This window comes from Scardinius erythrophthalmus (genome assembly GCF_964197995.2).
Source record: "Scardinius erythrophthalmus genome assembly, chromosome: 16".
Classification (NCBI taxonomy): Eukaryota; Metazoa; Chordata; class Actinopteri; order Cypriniformes; family Leuciscidae; genus Scardinius; species Scardinius erythrophthalmus.
Window position 1 is genome coordinate 34,683,657 of NC_138236.1, and position 21,688 is coordinate 34,705,344.

At 37.4% G+C, this 21,688-nt stretch overlaps 1 protein-coding gene across 3 annotated transcripts in view; it reads left to right on the top strand.

Moving 5' to 3' along the window:
* tars2 (threonyl-tRNA synthetase 2, mitochondrial) overlaps positions 1–13,203 on the top strand; it is a 26,048-nt gene extending 12,845 nt beyond the window's left edge. For 2 of the 3 annotated variants that reach the window (XM_081389360.1, XM_081389359.1), the window contains exons 9-18: positions 865–963; positions 3,625–3,791; positions 4,456–4,618; positions 6,788–6,925; positions 8,942–9,019; positions 9,850–9,950; positions 11,248–11,349; positions 11,425–11,497; positions 11,592–11,706; positions 12,910–13,203. In XM_081389360.1, the coding sequence (XP_081245486.1) occupies positions 865–963; positions 3,625–3,791; positions 4,456–4,618; positions 6,788–6,925; positions 8,942–9,019; positions 9,850–9,950; positions 11,248–11,349; positions 11,425–11,497; positions 11,592–11,706; positions 12,910–13,052 (1,179 nt within the window). In that variant the 3' untranslated portion in view covers positions 13,053–13,203. The remainder of the gene's footprint in view (positions 1–864; positions 964–3,624; positions 3,792–4,455; positions 4,619–6,787; positions 6,926–8,941; positions 9,020–9,849; positions 9,951–11,247; positions 11,350–11,424; positions 11,498–11,591; positions 11,707–12,909) is intronic. The other variant, XM_081389361.1, reaches the window with a different exon arrangement.
* The last annotated feature ends 8,485 nt before the right edge of the window (positions 13,204–21,688 follow it).

A 21,688-nucleotide genomic window follows, 5' to 3' on the forward strand; every position in this document is an offset into this window, starting at 1 on the left:
TTCAAGTTAAAGTCCACCGACGTTAATACTGTCTGGTTTGTTTTTCGGACGAATTGGTTATGATTGGTCAGATCACCTGTCAGTCAGCTAGAAAAAAATAACACTAGAGAGGAGCAATTTGTTTAATATATTCACTATATAACATAGTCATTATATTTTTTTCTTTGCCTGTTTTTCAATATTTAATATATGTTTGAATAAATCTGTCATGAAAACAAGTTTTTGACCACTGCTGCTTAGATTTTAGTCTAAATAAAAAAAATTGGAGTAGAAACATAATTGTCATTGAAAAGTTATTATAACAATATTGTTATAAAAAACTGCCTTATGTGCAATTTAAATGTTTGCCTACAAATCAGTTAATTTTTACCTTTAATGTGAAAATAATGTTAAAAGTACCAACTGACAGGGTTCCCTATAGACAGGCTTCCCTATATAGTTTACAGCATTAATTTACAATTTTTTTTTTTTCCTTTAGAAAAATTAACACGTTCTGTACCTGATATTTATTTGTTCAAATTAATTGATATCGAATTGTGAAATTTGTGTCTCAGCCCAGCCCTAAGAAACAAGTGTGTTTTTTTGTTTTGTTTTGTTTTGTTTTGTTTTGCTGTGTATGTATTATTTGGTGAATCTGAATTTGGGATTGATGAAATGCCAAGCCATGACTGCTAGTAGAGCATTTCTACAATGTCATACCATTCAAGCCTTTGCTTTTGCATGAAGCTTTGTTCATGTCACTAGGTGTCAGAATAAGCCCGAGACGAGTGGAATATCAGCCAGAGCAATGTAATCTCAAACAATGTTTTGTTTATTTGTACGTTTTCCAGCTGGCTCTGATGTTCTGTTTTTGACGTGTCACAGGCGCAGGAGTTGTTCTTCTTTCATGATGTCAGTCCTGGCAGCTGTTTCTTCATGCCTAAAGGAGCTCATATATACAATACGCTCACTGACTTTATAAAGGTACAAACTCGTTCCACGTCAGCACGGTTTCACCCTTGCATATGCTTGCAACATACATTTCTCACATTCAGCAATATTATAACATGGTGCATTACTCTGTAAGAGAATAAGCACACATATTATGTACATTATTGAGTGGATGTACTAATAGGACTACAGTATGTCCTACTCATTGTAGGGCAGTTGAAGTGAGCAGAAGTGTAGGTCATTATACAGTGGCCAAAGACACACTGCACCACTTAAAAGTTGGACACACTTGCTTTACATTGTTTCTCATAATCTTAACCCCATAAAGCTACAGTATTTGATATATTTGATACACAAATGTCTAAGGCCACTAAATGATCACCTTTTAGTATAATTGTAAAAACGTTCACCTTTAGGTCCTGCTTCACATGTCTTTTTGCTGAATAACTTAAAACAATATGTCAAAGTGAACACTTACTGGACTGAAGCAACTTTGGTTTATTTGATTCATACATCATTTTTTAGAAAACTTTAGAAAAGCTACAATGTGTCAAATATGATCCATCAGGCTTTTGAAGAAGGTTTATTTGTTCATCTCTCAATCATCATTGTTTTGCATTGCATTATATGTTTTGAAACTACAAAGTTTTGATCATAAAACTATGTATTGAATAATCATCTTACTAAGACACATTATTGGGAGATATAGAGTGACAACTGATATTTATATGATTGTAAGTATTTGCTATACTGTTCTAAAGATCTCATTGATTTACATTACAAGCTATCATAATTTCATCTTACTTCTTGGCCATATAAATATCAGCATCTGCAACATATTTCATAATTTTATTCAGAGGCCCAAACTGAGCAAAATTGAGGTGTTTGTTTTTCCTCTGAGTATGAGCTCCATATCTTCACTATATCATACTATATGAGGCATACAAGCCTGATGTATCAAATATGATACTCAACAAAAAACATATTCAACCCCAAATCAGAAAAAGTTGGGACACTGTACAAATTGTGAATAAAAACAGAATTCAATGATGTGGAAGTTTCAAATTAAAATATTTTATTCAGAATACAAAATAGATTCATAGAAACATTCAAATGTTTAAACTGAGAAAATGTATAATTTAAAGGGGAAAATAAGTTAAATTTCATGGCATCAACACATTTGGGAAAAAGTTGGGACAAGGCCATGTTTACCACAGTGTGGCATCCCCTCTTCTTTTTATAACAGTCTGCAAACGTCTAGGGACTGAGGAGACAAGTTGCTCAAGTTTAGGAATAGGAATGTTGTCCCATTCTTGTCTTAATACAGGCTTCTAGTTGCTCAACTGTCTTAGGTCTTCTTTGCCGCATCTTCCTCTTTATGATGCACCAAATGTTTCTATGGGTGAAAGATCTGGACTGCAGACTGGCCATTTCAGTACCCGGATCCTTCTACGCAGCCATGATATTGTAATTGATGCAGTATATGGTTTGGCATTGTCATGTTGGAAAATGCAAGGTCTTCCCTGAAAGAGACGATGTCTGGATGGGAGCATATGTTGTTCTAGAACTTGGATATACCTTTCAGCATTGATGGTGCCTTTCCAGATGTGTAAGCTGCCCACGCCACACGCACTCTTGCAACCCCATACCATCAGAGATGCAGGCTTCTGAACTGAGCGCTGATAACAACTTGGGTTGTCCTTGTCCTCTTTAGTCTGGATGACATGGTGTCCCAGTTTTCCAAAAAGAACTTCAAATTTTGATTCGTCTGACCACAGAACAGTTTTCCACTTTGCCACAGTCCATTTTTAATGAGCCTTGGCCCAGAGAAAACGCCTGAGCTTCTGGATCCTGTTTAGATATGGCTTCTTTTTTGACCTATAGAGTTTTAGCTGGCAACGGCGAATGGCACGGTGGATTGTGTTCACCGACAATGTTTTCTGTAAGCATTCCTGAGCCCATGTTGTGATTTCCATTACAGTAGCATTCCTGTATGTGATGCAGTGCTGTCTAAGGACCCGAAGATCACGGGCATCCAGTATGGTTTTCCAGCCTTGACCCTTACGCACAGAGATTGTTCCAGATTCTCTGAATCTTTGGATGATATTATGCACTGTAGATGATGATAACTTCAAACTCTTTGCAATTTTTCTCTGAGAAACTCCTTTCTGATATTGCTCCACTATTTTTCGCTGCAGCATTGGGGGAATTGGTGATCCTCTGCCCATCTTGACACAGAGAGACACTGCCACTCTGAGAGGCTCTTTTTATACCCAATCATGTTGCCAATTGACCTAATAAGTTGCAAATTGGTCCTCCAGCTGTTCCTTATATGTACATTTAACTTTTCTGGCCTCTTATTGCTACCTGTCCCAACGTTTTTGGAATGTGTAGCTCTCATGAAATCCAAAATGAGTCAATATTTGGCATGACATTTCAAAATGTCTCACTTTCAACATTTGATATGTTATCTATATTCTATAGTGAATAAAATATAAGTTTATGAGATTTGTAAATTATTCCATTCCTTTTTTACTCACAATTTGTACCAACTTTTTCTGATTTGGGGTTGTACAAACCTTTTTTCTTTTATATTTTGTCTAAAGGTTCAATAAACTGTTCCAATAATAATAATAATACATTTATTATTATTTCATATGTAATGCTAATGTAACTAGTTCCTCTTCCTGTCAGAGTGAGTACAGGAGGCGGGGCTTCAGTGAGGTCGTGACCCCAACCCTGTACAGCACGTCTCTGTGGGAGCGATCAGGTCACTGGGAGCATTACAGTGAGAACATGTTCACAGTGACCTGTGAGCCGCACACCTTCGCTCTCAAACCCATGAACTGCCCCGCTCACTGGTGAGTCCGCCACCGCTGAAATCTGAGTCTTCAGTTTTTGGCACCTAAACTATTCATACCGAAACATCCAAGTGATTAAAAATGTCGAAAACGTCCATGTTTTTGATCATGGTATGAATAGTTTTGCTCATCTAATTCATACACTCTACCGGTCAAAAGGTTGTTTTTGTTTTTAAGAAATGAAAATTAAGTCAGCAAGGATTCATTAAATTGATCAAAAGTGACAGTAAAGACATTTATAATGTTACAAAAGATTACTCTTTCAAATTAATTCTGTTTTTGTAATGATTTCTGAAGGATCATTTGACAATGAAAACTGGAGCAAGGATGCTGAAAATCACTTTGCATCACAGAAATAAATTACATTTAAAAATAGACAGATAGTTATTTTAAATTGAAATATTTCACTATTACTTTTTTAAAAACTTTTTTTAATCAAATAAAGGCTGCTTTGGTGAGCAGTAGAGACTTCTTTAATAAACAATAAAAAAAAATCTTACCAACCCCACACTTTTTATCGGTAGTGTATGTTAGAAAGTATGTCATTTTAATTTACATTAATTTTGTTTAAATTATAAGAAAGATTTTGCATTATGTCATCTCTCTTTGAATTGAATGAAGAATCCTCCACCCGTTGAGTCCAGTAACTGTGTCCTCCGTGCAGTTTGATGTACGAGCAGAGGGTGCGTTCTTGGCGTGAGCTTCCCATACGCTGGGCAGATTTTGGAGCGTTGCACCGTAATGAACACTCAGGGGCGCTGGGGGGTTTGACCAGAGTCCGACGCTTCTGCCAGGACGACGCGCACATCTTCTGCACCCCAGAACAGGTACAAGTTCAATGTGTTTTTTATTTATTGTTGCAAAAGCATCAATTATATAAAAAAATGGGTCCTAGACAGGGGTGTAGCAACCATTTTAAGAGGATGTGTGTCTCTCCAAGTTTGTCCCCAATGTTTTGGGAGATAATCATTATACACTATATTGGCAAAAGTATTGGGACACCCCTCCAAATCATTGAATTCAGATGTTCCAATCACTTGCATGCAATCGCATGCAGACTGCTTCTACAAACATCTGTGAAAGAATGGGTCGCTCTCAGGAGCTCAGTGAATTCAAGTGTGGTACTGTGATAGATTGCCACCTGTGCAATAAGTCCATAGTTGAATATTTAGTAGCGAGGAAATTTCACCAGTCAACTCTTAGTGATATTATAACAAAGTGGAAGCGATTGAGAACAACAGCAACTCTGCCATGAAGTGCTAGGCCACGTAAAATCACAGAGTGGGTTACCACATGCTGTGGCTCGCAGTGCACAGAAGTCGCCAACTTTCTGCAGAGTCAACAGCTACAGACCTCCAAACTTCGTGTGGCCTTCAGATTAGCTCAAGTACGGTGCGTAGAGCTTCGGGGAATGGGTTTACATGGACGAGGAGCTTCATCTAAGCCTTACATCACCAAGTGCAATGCAAAGCGTCGGATGCTGTGGTGTAGAGCAAATCCGATGGACGAGTATGGGTTTGGCGGGTGCCAGGAGAACGGTACTTTCCTGACTACAAGTGTAAAGTTTGGTGGAGGGGGGATTATGGTGTGGGGTTGTTTTTCAGTTCCAGTGAAAGGAACTCTTAATGCTTCAGCATACCAAAACATTTTGGACAATTTCATGCTCCCAACTTTGTGGGAACAGTTTGGAGATGGCCCCTTCCTGTTCTAACTGCGCACCAGTGAACAAAGCAAGATCCATGAAGACATGGATGAGCGAGTTTGGTGTGAAGGAACTTGACTGGCCCGCACAGAGTCCTGACCTCAACCCGATAGAACAGCTTTGGGATGAATTAGAGCGGAGACTGCGACCCAAGCTTTCTGACCTCACAAATGCGCTTCTAGAAGAATGGTCAAAAATTCCCGTTAACACACTCCTTAACCTTGTGGAAAGCCTTCCCAGAAGAGCTGAAGCTGTTATAGCTGCAAAGAGTGGGCCAACTCCATATTAAACCCTACGGATCAGGAATGGGATGTCATTAAAGTTCATGTGCATGTGTAAAACTTTTAACAATATAGTACATTTTAAGGAGTTATTTTTTTTATAATTTTTACATGTATATAAATTGTAGCTGCCTGCCTGTAGAGGACTTTAGACCAAGCAGAAGCATCTGTCAAGCAGATTCAGCAGGGGACTGCTCAAAAGAGGTGGCAGTACATTATTCATGTGCACATCGTGAGGCTCAATGTCTTACCAGTTTTTGCAAATTAGTTTCAAATTAGTCATTTCGAACGATTTGTGGATCGATAGCATTCAAAAATTCATCCAGTTCCTTTTGCTTGAAGATTGGATTCATCTCGCCAGTATAGAGACGGTGGTCATACTGTAGGTCTACGGAAAGTAGTTGTTTTTCTGAAAGAGGTCTCTTCATCTGAACAATCGGTATGTTGTCAAACAACAGTACAATCCATTGAATGCACTATCTGCGTTTTCACTCCTGCCAAAAATGAAATATGGTGCTACCCTGATTAAAGTCTATAATTGGCTTCCTTACGGTTGAAGTTATTATAGTTAGCTAAACTTAATTACCACATGGTGCTTTTTAAGGAGTTTTAAGATAATGAATGCTTCAAATCACAGATCGGCAGTGACCCCATATAAATGGTCTTCTAAACAAAAGCTGTGTGTCTTAATCCATTAACAAAACCTTAGATTTGTTACCCTATTTATTTGACTTTTCTTGTTTTCCATCTGTATTTCTGAAAGTAAAGCATGTATTTTTCTCTCTCTTGAGGAAGCCCAACAGTTATGTAGCACATTATTCGTCATATAATAGTGTTTTTGTGTCTGTATGTTTGTGCAGCTCTTGCTTTGGTCTTCTGTGTAAGGAATGCGTCTCACTCGTTTGTATTTGGACTGACGTATGATTTATGTTTTATAATGTCAGTGTTTATACTGTCTCTCATACACACCCTGCACTTGTTTATTCGTTGCTGCGTCTCTTTTCTCTCTTCAGCTGGAGGAGGAGATCACGGCGTGTTTGGACTTCGTGAGGAGCGTATATCGCGTCTTCGGTTTCTCCTTTCACTGTCTCCTCTCCACACGACCCACACCCTGTCTGGGAGAGCCCGCCCTCTGGGACTGTGCCGAACAGGTACGCCTGTCAATCACTCGCTCACCTGTTGAGCGCCACCCACCACAGTGTTATTTTAGTATTATTCATATACTATTATAGTACTTCTTAATATTTTGAATGAGCTTATTTTTATATTTTCACCTTTAATTTTAATTAGTGATGTGCTTTTTGTCTTTTTTTAAGGTTTCTATTTAGCATTAATTTATTTGTTTTAGTAATTTTAGTACTTTAACTTCAACCTTTTTTTATTTATGTTTTTTGCTAAGGCAACATTCCTAATTTAAAATAATCTAATATTTATATTTTATTTCAATATTATATTTACTTTTAATTTACGTTTTAGTAATTTGTGCTTTTTTCATTTTTATTAGTTTTTTATAGATATTTCTATTTAGTGTTAATTTATTTTTATACTTCAGTTTTAGTTATATTGGTACTTCAGCTTAATCGTATTTATTTCTGTAAGTTGCCAAGGCAACATTTCTAATTCAAAATAAAAAAAAAATTATTTCAACTTAAAAAGAAATTTTGTTTCAGTTTTCGTAATTTTAGTACTTCAACTTCAACTTTTTTTATTTCTGTTAGTTGCTAAGACATACTTTTAATTTAAAATAATCTAATATTTATATTGATACGGCATCATTTTTAATTTAAAATAATCTAAGATTTATTTTTAATTTTATTTCAACTTTCACTTCATTAAGTTTTAGTAATTTTTTTAGCTTTTATCAACGCTACTTTACTTTAAAACTTTACTCTATTTTAGCATTGTTTACTTTTAATTAAGGTTTTTAGTAATTTTGTCATGTGCTTTTGTCATTTTTATTAATTTTAATAAATTATTCATTCAATTATTTTTATTTCAGTTTTAGTAATAATAGTACTTCAGCTTAATCAAGGCAACATTTCTAATTTTAAAATCTAATATTTATATCTCATTTTATTTCAATTTGATTTTCATTTTTTTATTTTAAGTTGTAGTAATTTTATGAGCTTGTCATTTTTATTTGACTTAAAAATATTCCTGTTTTGCATTCATTTATAAGTTTGTCATTTTAGTACTTCAAGTATTTCTGTTAGTTACCAAGGCATCATTTATAATAAAAAATAATCTAATATTTGTAGTTTATGTGCTTTTGTCATTTTCTATTTTCTATTTGCCGTTAATTTATGATTTTAAGTTTTTAGTCATTTTAGTACTTCAGCTTAATCATATCTATTTAGTCATATCATATCAGGTAGTTGCCTAGGCAGTGTTTCTAATTTAAAATTATTTAATATTTAGATTTCATTGCAACTTTTTTTTTCAATTGCTGAGCAATTTTTAGTAGTTTTAGTTAACAACAGTGGTGCGTGACGCAGAAGGCTGTTTGTGTTCCTGCATCTGGTGTCAGGATTATAAGATCCTGTCTGTACATGTACTAACATATGCGGTGAGATAATATAGGAAACATGCGGAGTAAGTGTAGGGCAGGTCCAAACAGACGGCATACATGACAGGGATTCATTCAGGTTGATCATCTGGGTCACAGTGTGGCATGAGGCGAGCAGGTCATGAGTGTCAGAGGAGGGAAACATACAGCCAATGTGTGAAGAGAATCAGTGAGCCAATCAGAGCCGAGTATGCCGTATATAAGGTGTTATATTGTTAAACGCACTGCTCAAGGCCTTTGCTTTTATAAGAATGGATGTGGTTTCCAGGCAGGGTTGTCTGATTTGGGGGGGTTAAACAAGGAAACTAAAATCTCTCCTAGCGCTCTCTTCCTCAAACTAATGCTGTTTTCAGCTCCGCATGTTTTGAGATTATTGAATTAGATGTTTACAGAAGGTTCTTTTATTACTGCTTCCAGGGCCAAACTTGTACACTGACACATTCCAGATTTCCCTCTGAAATGACTCTCTCTCTCTCTCTCTCTCTCTCTCTCTCTCTCTCTCTCTCTCTCTCTCTCTCTCTCTCTCTCTCTCTCTCTCTCTCTCTCTCTCTCTCTTCTCTCTCTCTCTCTCTCTCTCTCTCTTGTATTTGTCCCGGAGCAGCAGTTGGAGAGCAGTCTCAAGCAGTTTGAGGAGCACTGGGAGTTAAACCCCGGAGATGGGGCGTTTTATGGACCCAAGGTGAAGCCGGCAGGAAGAGAGACACTGCTGGATACTGCATGAAAAAAAAAAAAAAAAAAAAGTACTAGTGAAACAAAATGGTGAAAAAGGGATATTCACTTTCCCTCATACATTTTTAACCTTTTGAAGTATATTAATAAGTTATGCATCAGTTATACATCTATACAAAAAATATCTTACTAACCCCCAAATTTTATGTTTTTGAGCTATTTTTTGTTCAGCAAGGCTCTATTTATTTGATCAAAATACATTAAAAATGGTAATATTGTTAAAGATTACAATTTAAAATGACTGTTTTCTGTTGTAATATATCTTAATGAAATTATTCCTGTGATCAAAGCTGAATTTCCAGCATCATTACTCCAGTCTTCAGTGTCACATGATCCTTCAGAAATCATTCTAATATGAGGATTTGAGCTCAATAAATATTACTTATTATTATCAGTGTTGAAAACAGTTATGCTGCTTCATATTTTTGTGGAAACTTCTCATCAACGGATCTTAAAAAAAAATAAAAAAAATCACAGTTCAAAAGAACAGCATTTATTTGAAATAGAAAACTTTTGTAACAATATAAATGTGTTTAATGTATCCTTGCTGCATAAAAGTATGCAGTTTTCCTGGCTGGAGGGTCGATTGTTTTTAAACACACATCAGATTCATTCGCTCTGCTGCAGCTCTTATATATAAATGTTCTTGACTTCATCTGTCATCGGTTTCTGAGCAGTGAAGCTTGTAGCTCAGTAGTTCGTCCCTTGTTAGACGCTAAAGAGAAATTTGGTGTTCAGCTTGGCACTTAATTTACCGTAGTTCTTTTACAATCTGTTCAGATCGACATCCAGATACGGGACGCCCTGGGCCGACAGCACCAGTGCGCCACAATTCAGCTGGACTTCCAGCTGCCCATCAGATTTAACCTGCAGTATATCGGGTACGGTCTCTCCTGACTGATACGGTCACATATAGATGTTTAGGTCGCTTTTTAACCCTAAATCTGAATAAAATATGAACAATTATGAAGAAAATGAAGCCTGTTTTAAGACCATTAAGATGTTCTACAATGTGAAATTATCTTCATAAACACTAAGCACATTTCCCCCACAATTCTCATTATGTGTCTCATTATGTTATTTTCAGTTTTCATTTTAATTTTGAAGTTTTAGTAATTTTTGTTATTTTTTAGTTGTTTGTTTTTAATTGTCTATATAATTTTTATTCATTTAGATTTGTTTTAGTTTGCTATTTAAGTGCCTCAAGTTAATTTTTCATTTTAAAGTTAATTTTGTTTTTATCATTTTTATTAGTTATTGTTTTTTAAATGTCCAAATAGTTTTTATTAATTTATTTTAGTTTGTTTATTTTAGTGCCTCAAGTTAATTTAATTCTAATATTTAGTCATTTTGTTTTTTATCATATTTTTTTAAATGTCTAAATAGTTTTTATTTATTTTTGTTTTAGTTTGCTATTTTAGTGCATCAAGTTATTTTATTTAAAATGTTTAGTACTTTTGTTGTTTTTATCATTTTTATTAGTCATTGTTTTTTAAATGTCCAAATAGTTTTTATTTATTTATTTTAGTTTTAGTTTGCTATTTTAGTGCATCAAATTAATTTTAATTAAGTTTATTTTTATTTTTTTATCATGCTAAACTAAATGAAAATGAGAAATGAAATAAGATTAGATAAGAATAGATGAAATAAGTTTGTTGGGTAAATATTTTTTTCCTTGTTACACGTTACATGTAGTAAGTATAGTAATAACTATAAATTATGCATATTTACAACCAATTAACCATAAACCAAGCCCTAACCTTATAGTAAGTACATGTAGTTAATTAATATTACTCAGTACTTAAATGTATAATCACACTGTAACTAAGAAACCTTAAAATAAAGTGTAAATATTTTTATTATTTTTTTGGTTTACTTTTATTTCAAGTATGTTGTGCTCACGCACCGCTCTCATTCGGCATGAATCCAAATGTGTGCACGTTATGTGCTTCACCTTAATTGCGTTGTATGAGTCGAATTGGATTTTGTCACAGCATATTTCAGATGATAAAAAATGTGGTTTATATTCTGAAAAATATGGAAAATCAAAGGCGGTACAATAAATACTGTCTGAATATCACGTTAAATGGTTCTAATCCTTAGAATATGTTAAACACCTTGTTCTCCATATTCTATTTCAGAGTCTGTAAGTTGATGTCATGTGATTGTGTTTTTCAGGGCTGATGGACAGATGCACAGGCCGATCATGATACACCGGGCAGTGCTGGGGTCCTTGGAGAGGATGATCGCTATCCTGGCCGAAAACTTTGGGGGGAAATGGTGTGTGTGCATGTTTGTGTGTGAGTTCAGTGATGTTTGGAATTGGTAAAGTTCTCATGTTTCTTTCTTTCTCAGGCCTTTCTGGCTGTCTCCAGCACAGGTGATGGTTGTGCCAGTAGGGGGTGACAGTGAGACATATGGGCGAGAGGTCAGAAGAAACAACTCTCTGGACAAACTTCATTTATATAAAAACATGTTATGGATAGTAATGGGTGTTTGATGCATTGTGCTCTGGGTTTAAGGTGGTCTGCAGACTGAGGGAAGCTGGGTTCATGGCTGATATTGATGATGATCGTGGCAACACCTTAAATAAGAAAATCCGCTCTGCACAGCTCGCACAGTACAATTATATATTCGGTAAGGATTTATTCTGGGATGTTGCCATATTTTAAATCAAGTCACCTTCATTTCTATAGAGCTTTATACAACACAGATTCAATGAATCAAACTTCATTAAAAATATAAGACAAATTCTGCTATAAACAGCTCTAAAAAGACTATTCAGCTCAATTTAGTTCAGTGTCGATTCAATTCGGTTCAGTAGCAGTGTTGATGTTGCAAAAGTTCATTAATTCAGTAATATTACTGTATATTAAGTGTTTTTTTAAACACAGAAATGCTTTCTCTTATCCCATGATTTCTGCAGTTCTGTGTAGTGCAGAAATGACACGCTTCAGCTTTAAAGGAGAACTCCGGTCAATTTTAACATTGAGCTCATTTTTTTGTAAATTTGGAGTGCTGTCAATACAGAGAACAACGACAAAAATCGGTGTTACCTACACCGTGTTATCCTCTTTTTAAAATTTGCACCCTGTTGACTTCAATGGGGCAAGTACTAAACCTGCTTTTAGCCTCTTAACATCTTTTAAGTGTCATTACAAGTGCACAGCTAATGTGAGTGATTCCTTCAGAGTGAACACGAGTGAATCTGACTGCAGTAGATGTGAAAGATATGTATAAAAATGATGTTATTTAAGCCAGCGCAAATACCTGTGTTTACATCCTGTTTTTCAGTTGAAGTCCAAAGTAGTCGATTGCCGAGTTCACCCGCATAGGTTTAGTTACCTATGATCACGCGCGTGAACTCGGCAATCGACTACTTTGGACTTCAACCGAAAAACAGGATGTAAACAGGTATTTGCGCTGGCTTAAATAACATCATATTTATTAATATCTTTCACATCTACTGCAGTCAGATCCACTCGTGTTCACTCAGAAGGAATCACTCACATTTTCTGTGCACTTGTAATGACACATCAAGGATGTTAAGAGGCTAAAAGCAGGTTTAGTACTTGCCCTATTGAAGTCAACAGGGTGCAAATTTTAAAAATAGAATAACTTGGTGTAGGTAACACCGATTTTTGTCGTCGTTCTCTGTATTGACAGCACTCCAAACGTACAAAAAAATGAGCTCAATGTTAAAATTGACCGGAGTTCTCCTTTAAGTGTTTTAATGGTTTAATTGTTCCCATCCAGAAAACACATGTGTAATGAATGAGTGTTCTGGGGCCTATTAAGAAAAGGTCAGATAAAGCAAACCTTGCTCTGTTTGTCACGCAGTGGTCGGAGAGAAAGAGCGTGAAAGCGGGAGCGTGAGCGTGCGGACGAGAGGAGGGAAGCAGCTCGGGCAGAAACCACTGGAGGATGTGATGAGGTCACTGACTGAACTCGGACAGAGACGCAGCGGTCAGGAGGAGCTGTAAATGTGAGCGAGAGATACGACAGAAGCAGAGCGCTGCATGTAGTCTAACAGACCAGACGCTGGGAGACTCTATTAGATTTCACCAGTGGATCTCTCTATTTTTTATTTTGTTTTTTATTTATTATAAGATAATAAATTACTTTTAATATTCAGTCTCTGTTTCTTAATTAAGATTTAATTAATATTTATGGTGTGTAGGATATTTTCATCAAATAGGGAAAACTAATAACTTTCATTTGGCCATAAATGCTTAACAGATCAGTAATTCATAAATGCCTATTAAAGTGCATAAATCAGGGATTTTCAAACGGGTTTGTTGGAAATTTCATAGAAAAAAGTTTTAAAATGCTTTGACCTAAATAATATGTATTGTGAAAAATCATTTTGGATCATTATTTTTCATTTATAATAATCAATGTATTTTGGCTTTAGTATGAGAATAACATAAATGCCAAACACAGTTAATCAGATCAAACAAATGGGAGAATTCTAAATTTAGCCCTACACACATTGTTTACATCTGTGCTAGTAATACATGCAATGCAGTCACAGTGTCTTAAGTTTCAGTATAGGAATGTTTAGCTAATGTGGGGTTATGTAAAGTAGTCCGCAATATGATTTATGCTTTTCTGATGCCAGATTTATGCTTTTCTTTGATGGTCTATGGACCCCCTAAAGTAGCCATGGCCACCACACGTCTAAAACTCTAGTTCCGCCACTGCAACTATAACAAAGTTTTCGAACAGTTTTCCATTTGTGTCCATGTATAAATAGCACCTGCATCATCAGTGTGTGAAAAGGACTGATGTGTTTCAAGCAGGAGAGTTGGACTAAAATAGGAATTCATGGAAAGGGGTGTGTTGATGATGAAACAGGATAAAGCAGCACAGGTCAGGGACGACCGAGACCCGCGCGTGTTTTTGCCTTATTAGAAGAAAGGGCGTCAGAATGGAGGGGACGTTGACTCGTGTGGGCGGAGGTCATGGCTGAATCACACACGTCAACAAAAATGTATACCGGATCCAGAAAGGGCACCAAAAAAGACTTTCCAGATATTTTATCTGATCCACGTATGAAAGAGTGTGACATGCGCAGGGGGTTATGGGACTTTGGCTCCCAGCAGACTGAAACCAAGCAAGAGAGAAAGACACGTAAAGACGTGAAAAGGGTTTGGCTCATGGTTTGGTTCTGCTTGAGGACTCAAAGTGGTGCTCATGGGAACTCTTACCACAGCGTTTAAACTTCCACTGGACCTGAGAGAAGACGTACACAACTGTACAAAAGTTTGGGGTCAATAAGATTTGTTAATGTAAAAATATATATATATATATTTTATGCTCACCAATTCTTCTGAATATATTTTCAAATATAATTTTATGCAAATCAGCATCATTTTCAGCATCATTACTCCAGTCTTCAGTGTCACATGATCCTTCAGAAATAATTCTAATTTGCTGGTTCGCTGCTCAAGAAACATTTATTATCATCAATGTTGAAAACAGTTGTGCTGCTTCATACGTGTGTGTAAACTATACATTTCTTTTGGGATTCTTTGATGATTAGAAAGTTCAGCATTTATTTAAATTATTTTACATTATAAATGTCTCTACTGTCACTTTCAACCAATTGAATGTGTCCTTGCTCAACAAAAGTATTAATTTCGTTCAAGAAAAAAAATCATGCTGACCCCATACGTTTGAACGCAAGTTCATGATTAAGAACTGTTACACAGAAGTTTGCAAAATCTCCTTTCTTGCATACAAATGTCTAATCTTTAAAATAATGTTCTTCCTGTGAGTATGAGAGAAAAAAAAAAGAAACTTATTATAATGCAACAAAGTAATATGGCATATCTAGCATGATGTACATGTAGATTAATAATAAAAAAAGGAATTTTATAAATCTACATCATGCTAGAGATGTCATATGTTCCTCTGTTGTCCCACACCCAAACACTGCTGGACAAGGTCGTTCTTCATTCAGTGGGCAGCGTTGCAGGAGTTATTTTAGGCCTCAGTGCTATAGGAGCGTTTATAGCTGTGTGTGCATGAGCCGGCCCGTGTTTGATCGTATATGAGTACGAGCACAGGTTTGATAATAGTGTCAGGGCTGCATATAGACATGTAAAACCCTCCTTAGAAAGTGCGGTGACACTGACATGAACGGAGGGAAACGGGAGGCCTTCCTGCGCCGTTCTGATAAGTTGTTCTATCAGTGGGTATATGTCAAGCAGGAATGATTAAGGGACATGATAAAAATAACCAATCGGGAGCTCTGCTCCCTCCCTCTGATGAAAATAAACCTGTACGGTTCACGGCCACTGAAACAAAAACAGGAGGTAATTTCCTAATTTGTCATTCACGATTCGACGTGACTTACAGTACACTTGCAACAAGTTCCATCCTCCTACAGTAACCTTACGATAAGTGTCCCGATCACAATGAACGTGATTCATGGATCATACCTCGGTTTGAACCTACATCCTTTTGGTTAGCAGCCCAGAGCTTTAACCTCTAGACCACTACACCATAGGAGGTTGAGATCAGTAATGAATCAACATCCTTTTGTCTGATTGATAGTTCAGAATTTTCTAGCAAGTAAAAGGCATTTTTGTACAATTGTGAAAGTCGTTGTTCACTTGTCCTCTTGCTGTGATATCTTTACTGATTTTTAAAGTAAAAGTAAGAATAGATTTGATATTGTTAGTAATATTTTAAGATGAACACTTACTGGACTGAAGCAACTTAGCTTTACTTGATTATCCATACAGGTTTTTAGAAAAATCACGTTAAAATGTGATTATTAAATATGATCCATCAGGCTTTTGAGGAATGTTTATTTGTTCATCTCTTAATCATCATTGTATTGCATCGCATTATATGTTTTGAAACTACAGAGCTTTGATCATAAAACTAAGCATTTACATTTAATCATTAAGCAGATGCTTTTATCCAAAGCGACTTACAAATGAGAACAATAGAAGCAACCAAACCAACAATAGGGCAACAATTTGCAAATGCTGTGATTAGTCCCAGTAGTCTAGCACAGTTCAGTTTTTTATTCAAATTGTTTATAGACATATAGAATAGTAAGTGTTAGTATTAAAGGGTCAAGTGCTGATGAAAAAGATGCATCATCAGCCACTGCTTGAAAATGGCTAAAGACTCAGCAGCTCAGGTTGAGTTAGGCAGGTCATTCCACCATCAGGGAACGGTCCAGGTAAAGGTCTGTGAAAGTGATTTTGTACCTCTTTAGGATGGCTCCACAAGGCGCCGTTCACTTGCAGCTTCTGGAGGGCACATAGGTTTGTATAGTGAGTTAGGTATAAGGGTGCAGAGCCCAGTGTTTGTTCTGTTGGCAAACATCAGTGCCTTGAATTTGATGCTGGAAGGCCTTCCAAGAGAACATTACAATAATCCAGTCTGGATAGAACAAGAGCTGATCATTAATCACAACTCCAAGGTTCCTGGCTGTCCTGGATTGAGTTATGGTTGACAAATCTAGCTGAATGGAGAAGTTGTAATGAAGTGTTGGGTTGTGCAAGAAATGTCTGTTAGACCGGCAGAGACGCGAGCAGCTTCCATCGGATCATCTGGCTGGAATGAGGGGTAGAGTTGTGTGTCGTCAGCATAGCAGTGATAGGAAAAGGCTAAGCCATGTTTATGAATGACAGATCCTAGTAATGACATGTTGATGGAGAAGAGAAGTGGTCCAAGTACTGAGCCCTGATGCACCCCAGTAACCAGATGTTGACACCCTGAAGACCTACCTGAGAGGTAAGACTTAAACCATTAGAGAGTGCTAATATTATTGGGAGATACAGAGTGCTGGCTGATATGTGTATGTATTATATGTAAGGGGTCTGATATACTGTTAAACAAATCTTATTGATTTACATGACAAGCTATCAGAATTTCAACATACATTTACATTTTGTCATGTAAATATAATCTGCACCAAATTGCATATTTTTTCTCAGTTTGAGCCTCTAAATAAAATTGATGTTTTTGTTTTTTTTCTCAAGTTTGAGCTCCATAGTCTCACTATATCAAATATGAGCCAAAAAGCCTGATGTATCACATCACATCAACACACCATATTGTTCTGATTATTATAAACATGTGCTGCAGTTTTGTCCTCTGTTGCTTTAAATTCCTCTGTGTCATTATCGTTATAGTTGAAGTGTGGACTCTGCTGTTCTTTTACATTTAGAACCATTTTTAAAACTATATCTTTACCATTACAGTTATTGTCCTTGGTGAGGCATTTGTTGAAAAAAAAGGCCAGGGGCATCAAGTTTAGCTCCAATCCTAGTCAAACACACCTGAGTCAGCTAAGGTCTTCAGGATCACTGGATCGGAAGATTCCAGGCAGGTGTGTTGGGGCAAGTTGGAGCTAAAATCTGCAGGACATTGACCCAAGATTGGACACCCTTGGAATAGGCTGTGGACCAGATTTTATGTTTATAGTCTGACAAATTTGAAGCCTTTTTAGACTGGCTTATGACCCAAAAAAAACAAAAACTTGTATTTTTAGAGAGAGGTGAAAACATGTAGTATATTTCTCTGGAATACGCTCTGACGTGTTTGGGTAGCATCCCCATACTCCACAGCTTAGAAGACTGTTTTCTCAGCCTTGGGCTCAATAAAGTTCATTCATGTTGATGTGGAGGAAGGAGAGATAAACAGTAATAAAGAGACCAGGCAGGAATCAGCTTAATCGCTTGGCTTGTAAGTGCCAGTAGACTCAACATCCTCCTTTACCTAGAACTTTCCATTTGAACCGCATTCAGAGCCTCCTCAGAGAGTCCCTGTCATTTTCAGGATATATTTGCAGGACAATTACAGCTCTTGCCCGGACGACATCGATGCTGACCCTTCGGTGCTCCGTAATGCATAACAGGCCCTAACAGAGTGGCTCAGTTCAGCTCCTGGCGGTCGTCCACTGTAAACCATTCATGCAACTCCGCTCACATAAGATGACCTCAATCCAAACCATTTTCATTTCTACACAGTCGAGGCTGGCACTGCATCGTTTATGTTTCATCACAGAGAGACTTCCAGACAAATATTAACTCCGCATGAACAGGTACAAACACAGACCGTCAAACATTGGGAAAACGCTGAGCTTTCATTTCTTGCCAATCAAAAGATGCTGAGACAGTTTAATGTTCTCTCCCGACAGATGAGATATACTAAGATAGAAAACACTCACTATACCCTGTTTGAGGTGTCAGTTTTCAAATTTTATACTGTCCTAGTAAACACTTTCGATTTAGTTTGTTAACACTGCCAGTGCGCTGATTCACTTTCACAGCCATATCACCCTGTAGTCCAAGACTGGTTGCCCACTGAAGCTAAGCAGGGTTGAGCCTGGTTAGTATCTGGATGGGAGACCTCCTGGGAAAGCTAGGTTGCTGCTGGAGGAGGTGTTAGGGAGGCCAGCAGGCCCCCTATGTGTGGACACCCCCTGGATCCTGACTCTACAGTATGTGGTCTGTTTACACCTGGTATCAAGATGCATTTTGGTCGATCGGATCATGAGTAGACGAGGGAGACGCATACCTGTTTACACCTGGTGTTTTAATGCGTCTCTTTTGCCCACTTTCAACCACTTCTGTCCTGATTTCTTCGAGGGGAGGGTCTATGGGGGGGTAAATGTATGTTTTTTTTTCTTTTTCTTTTTTCTTTTTTTCTTTCGATCTAATGGACAAAATAAGCTCTCGCAATTCACATATGAATGCGCCCGTAGACGACGGAAAACCATACAGAGAGCAGCAGCTTTCGTTTCTGCTTTGAGAGCCGCAAGATCACGCCGAATGCTGTAAGTGTGTGTTAAACATCACTAATGGTGAGAGAACATTGTGCTTGGCACGTTTTTCGTCTTCAAACCAAACTTGGGGCTTCAGCCGACAAGATTGTCATGAGCGATTACACTAGGAAAGCAATCCGGTCAAATGAGTTTTCGACAACCCTTGGAAGTGGTCGAAAGTGGACAAGCTCAAAACGTTTTAGACTCCGTTTACACCTGTATTTAGTGTCGTCCACTTGTGATGCGATCGAAAAAGCATTTTAATACCAGGTGTAAACAAGGCTCCATGGTACTTCTTGTAAAGAGTAAGGGTGTATCCCCGGTGTTCTGGCCAAATTCCCACCATTGGCCCTTTAAATCATGACCTTCTAATAATCCCCATCCATTGAATTGGTTCTATCACTCTCTCTCTCCTCTCCAGCTATAGCTGGTGTGTGGTGAGCATGAGCGCATTGGCTCCGTTGTACTGTGGCTGCCGTCGCATCATTCAGGTGGATGCTGTACTCTGGTGCTGGTTCTACACCGAATTTCGCGTATCTACCCAGAATTGATAAAATATAATAAAATTCTGTATCAAAAATTATAAGGAAACACCAGTACTTTGTTTAGGCTTGGCTTGTAGGGAATTCCAAACCTGCGCACATATATTCAAACGCACATAACTATAGAACCAATTCTTAATGCGCATGTGAACGCCATCAGCGTTTCTCACAGGTTCGTGTTTAAAGTCTGTGTAGAGAGAATGGTGTCGTCTTAGCGGCCCCTAATTTAATAACAAATGATCGTTGCGACGGAAGCGAATCAATCATAACTAACCTTAGCTCGAAAATAACTTTATTAAAGAACCGCTATAAAGCCAAATCAATCTCTGTTACCATAAATTATACGTTTATCTCTGTAAAGCTGCTTTGAAACAATCTACATTGTTAAAAGCGCTATATAAATGAAGATGACTTGACTTGACTTGGTTGAGGAGGAGAGAACCTGACATAACTGTAAAGCTTTTTGGGTGTACAGTGGGACATAAGAAAAGCTCGAAAATATCAGCAAAACAACTAAGTTACAAATCAAAACAACAAACCTATAAAACATATACAGTTTTACATATATGTATCAGCTCAAGCACAATACTAATAGTTTCCATGGATGTCGCAAGGTGGTTGTTATGGTATTCTACTGGACTGCTAAGTGTTTTCTTCCTGTCTGACTGAAAAGTGTCTTGCACTCTCAGGTAGTGCTTGAAGTGGGGGGAAAGTGGCGGTACCCCTGGTTGGTAGGTTGGGGAGTGTATGTGTTAGGGTTGGATGTGATGCGTGTGTGTCCCTCGGTTGAAATCACACCTGTATTTTAAAATTTAGAAGTTCTGGCCCTTCAAACACTGCCCTCAAGTCTTTGTGATCTGGTCTCTAGACATGGCTCGAGTCCCACCTTCAATGTGTCTTTGGGATTTTTCATCTGTTTTATGGCCCGGTTTATGAACACGCACAGACTGAACTTTAACAGTGTTAAGAGATTCAAAAGATTTAAAAGTATGTGCTCATAAACTGTTGATAGTACGTTTAACTGTTTATAAGTGCATTAAACACACCAAACAATCATGAACTACAGAGTTTGTTGTATCACCATAACATCCTTGATGTCATGAAAATGGTACAATTATTTATATTTAGCGCATAACAGATAGTCTTTGTTTAGATCCTGTTAAGTACTGACGTAGTCAAGCGATAACTAAAAAACGTGTGTATGATGGAAAAGAAATGTTTGTGGGTTTGAGAGTTTCTTCTGCTTCAGGCTCATCTTAGAGAACTTAAATCATTTCTAGGTTATTTTAAAAAAGCAGGGGAGCGGCATGAATGTTTTGCTCAGAAATTGCTTCTTACTGTTTCAAAATGTTCACAGACCTCCTGCTGTTGGTCTTACGGTCCACGTTTATAACAGTGCCATGCTCTGATTCCACAGCACTGGAAGAGAAAACACGTTTCTAGTGCTGGATTACTTCATCTCTGTGTGCTCGAGGAATAGGCCTAAAGCCACGAGTGCTGTCATGGAATCATCTCCCAATTACAATCAGTAGAGCAGAAGCATTGAGTGCCATGGGTACAGTAGAGCTCAGTTCATATTCTTACCCGTGAGAACGTTCTTCACACAAGCAATACTTAGTCACTGCAAATGACCGCTCTTGACCCATCGTATTAAGGTCTGTATGATCACAATTAGATACAGCTACGCTGAAGGCTTCAGTAAAAAGCGTGATGGCGCAGCTATCGCATCGATTGTGACCGCAGTTTCTGAAACTGTCATGCAAAGTCTTAGAAGAGCTCCCACAGATCAGACGCTGCCCTCCCCCTCATGTGAGCGCAGTCTCAGAACGTACGGGATTCGGCAGAGAGCGTTGTGAGGTGATGAGGAACAGCTGTAGGATTAGGACAGTGAGATTAACAGTTGGCTCATTCTGAAGCCAAAAATGTTTGATATGTGATGCAGCCTGTGTCTGTAAAATGACACAGATATACATCATTCAGCTGACGCTTTTTGTACAGATCCAAGATGGTCCCTCTGGTGCACTTTAAGTGCTTTACTCAGAGAACACTCTGGCTACGTTTAGAATAGCCACTTCCATAGTCCTCATACTGTACTACTTCTGCTGTATGTGTAGTACAGCTAATTTAAAATGCAATTTGCTGAACTGTACTAAATTATATTTATGCAGTAGTTATAATCCATTTATTCACTTCTTCGAGCATAGACCTAAAAATGAAATTTCCAACTTAAACGGTTATAAATCTTTCATTCTTTGGAGGTCAAACTTAAGTGTGTTTAAGTGAA